The sequence below is a fragment of the Chaetura pelagica genome, unplaced genomic scaffold, assembly GCF_000747805.2.
Source record: "Chaetura pelagica isolate M959 unplaced genomic scaffold, ChaPel_1.0 scaffold20, whole genome shotgun sequence".
In the NCBI taxonomy this organism is placed as follows: Eukaryota; Metazoa; Chordata; class Aves; order Apodiformes; family Apodidae; genus Chaetura; species Chaetura pelagica.
In genome coordinates this window covers 2,745,784-2,747,563 of record NW_009951958.1, presented here as the reverse complement: position 1 = coordinate 2,747,563, position 1,780 = coordinate 2,745,784, and the positions used below count along the sequence as shown (strand labels likewise).

Sequence of the window (1,780 nt, the reverse complement as noted above, 5' to 3'; positions counted from 1 at the left end):
AGGAGTTATCCAGCTGCCCCGTGCCTGGGCACAATGTGGGACCCCCACAGCACAGGCTGGAGGGGCTGGGGGAAGATCCCACTGCTCCGCAAGTGCCCTGTATCTCTCTGGACTGTTATCCAACCCTCTTCCCTGGTCCCTTTGTGGTCCCCCCCCAAGTCCCCAGTATCCCTAATTTCCCCAGGCCCACTATGGCCCCATCACTGGACCTGTTTGATCTTCTTGGTGTTCCCAGACCCTTCCATGTCCCTTCTTGCGCTTCCCAGACCTGGCTGTCTTTATGTTCTCAGCCTTCCCATACCCCCCCCACCCCTTCATGTCCCCTGTTACCCACCCCACTTTCCCGTACACCCCCAGAGCCTCCCCTGTAACTCCAGTCCTGTCCCACCCCACTTCCCCAGAATGTCCTGGCTGTCGGCTGTGTCCCCAGTCCCCTGTGTCATTCCACTGCTGTTCCAAGGTCATCCAGTGCCCCCAGACTCTCCCAGTGCCCTTGGGTACCTGAGACCCCCCAGTGTCTCTTGCTGCCCCAAGACCCCCACCCCCTACCTCTTGGACCCCACAGTAACCTCTGTATCCCCAAAGTCCTCAAACCTCTGGTGCCACCTGTGACCCCCAGCCCCCTGCCCTGTGTCCCAAGCCTCTCCTGCAATCCCTATGCCCCAAGACTCTGGACACCATGTCTCCATGCCCTGTTGCCCAACAGGCCCCTCATACCTGCAGGGTCTCCGGGCACCATGTGTCCCTGCAGCTTGGGCACCTGGGTGCATGCTCAAGGTGACACCTACCAGGTGGTGGCCGACGTCAGCCAGTTTGAACCTCCTGACATCGTGGTGACCACCTCCAACTGCCATGTTGCCATTCAGGCTGAGAAGGTGAGGGACCCTGCAGGGTAACATCACCAACCCCCTCTGCCACAGAACACATGGAGATTCTGCTCCATGGCACCCCCTTCTGCAGGGAGGGGGAACTGGGAATGGCTCTTGCTGGCAGTGGGGCAACTGGGAATGGTCTCTACCAGTTCTGGGGAACTGGGAACTGACCCGTTGAACTCCCTCCTGGAACTGGGGCCAATGGAGCTGCCCCACCACTAGCACTGGGGTAACTGGACCTGTGCCACGTGCTGCCACCCATGCTGTGCCCCACCACGCTGGCGCTGCCTCCCTGCAGGTGGCCGAGGATGGCACCGTCTGTGACACCTTCACCCACAAGTGCCAGCTGCCCGAGGACATGGACCCGCTGTCGGTGAGCTGTGCCCTGACAGAGACCGGCACACTGGTCATCACTGCCCGGCGCCGCCCCGGTGCCCCTCCCGGCGAGCCCCCGCAGCCACGGTACCGCAGCGAGGCCACCTTGTGAGCTGGCACCAGGGTGCTTCTCCCCCCCCAAAGTGATGCCAGCCCCGGTGTCAGAGCCAGGGTCAGCTGGTTCCCACTGGCTGTGGCCACTCCAGCCCCTCAGCACTCTGTTTATAAAGTGCTTTTATTAAATTAATATAAAAATCTCTGTATTTACAGGAGGGTGGGGTGCACAGTGGGAAGGTGACAGGACCCCCCCTCCCAGCCATTAGGTGCTGGGGCGGGGGGGCAGTGCCCACTTGTGTCCCCCCTGACCTGATGCGCCCAAGTGCTACACCCAGCAGGGACATCAGGGTGCCTGTAGTGGGGGGATGGGTGAGGGTGGCAGCAGTGCTGGGAGGCACTGGGGGTGGGAGGCAGAGATACCCAAGTGGGAAGCCCCAAGAGATGGGGTGGAAACTGGGGGGACACAAGGCTGGGGG

At 61.7% G+C, this 1,780-nt stretch overlaps 3 protein-coding genes across 3 annotated transcripts in view; 2 read left to right on the top strand and 1 right to left on the bottom strand.

Annotated features, from left to right (window-relative positions):
* The window catches only part of FAM131A (family with sequence similarity 131, member A), a 14,408-nt gene extending 14,191 nt beyond the window's left edge, over positions 1-217 (top strand). The window contains exon 7 of the mRNA XM_010000157.1: positions 185-217. Within this exon, the coding sequence (XP_009998459.1) occupies positions 185-217 (33 nt within the window). The remainder of the gene's footprint in view (positions 1-184) is intronic.
* Positions 218-402: 185 nt separating this feature from the next.
* On the top strand, positions 403-1,359 carry LOC104390933 (heat shock protein beta-7-like). The gene is made up of 3 exons (XM_010000146.1): positions 403-497; positions 707-875; positions 1,171-1,359. The coding sequence occupies exons 1-3, from the start codon at positions 403-405 to the stop codon at positions 1,357-1,359; spliced, it is 453 nt and encodes a 150-aa protein (XP_009998448.1).
* A 288-nt stretch (positions 1,360-1,647) lies between these two features.
* Positions 1,648-1,780, bottom strand: part of CLCN2 (chloride channel, voltage-sensitive 2) — a 7,449-nt gene continuing 7,316 nt past the window's right edge. Inside the window, exon 24 of the mRNA XM_010000135.1 lies at positions 1,648-1,757. Coding sequence (XP_009998437.1) covers positions 1,648-1,757 — 110 coding nt within the window. The remainder of the gene's footprint in view (positions 1,758-1,780) is intronic.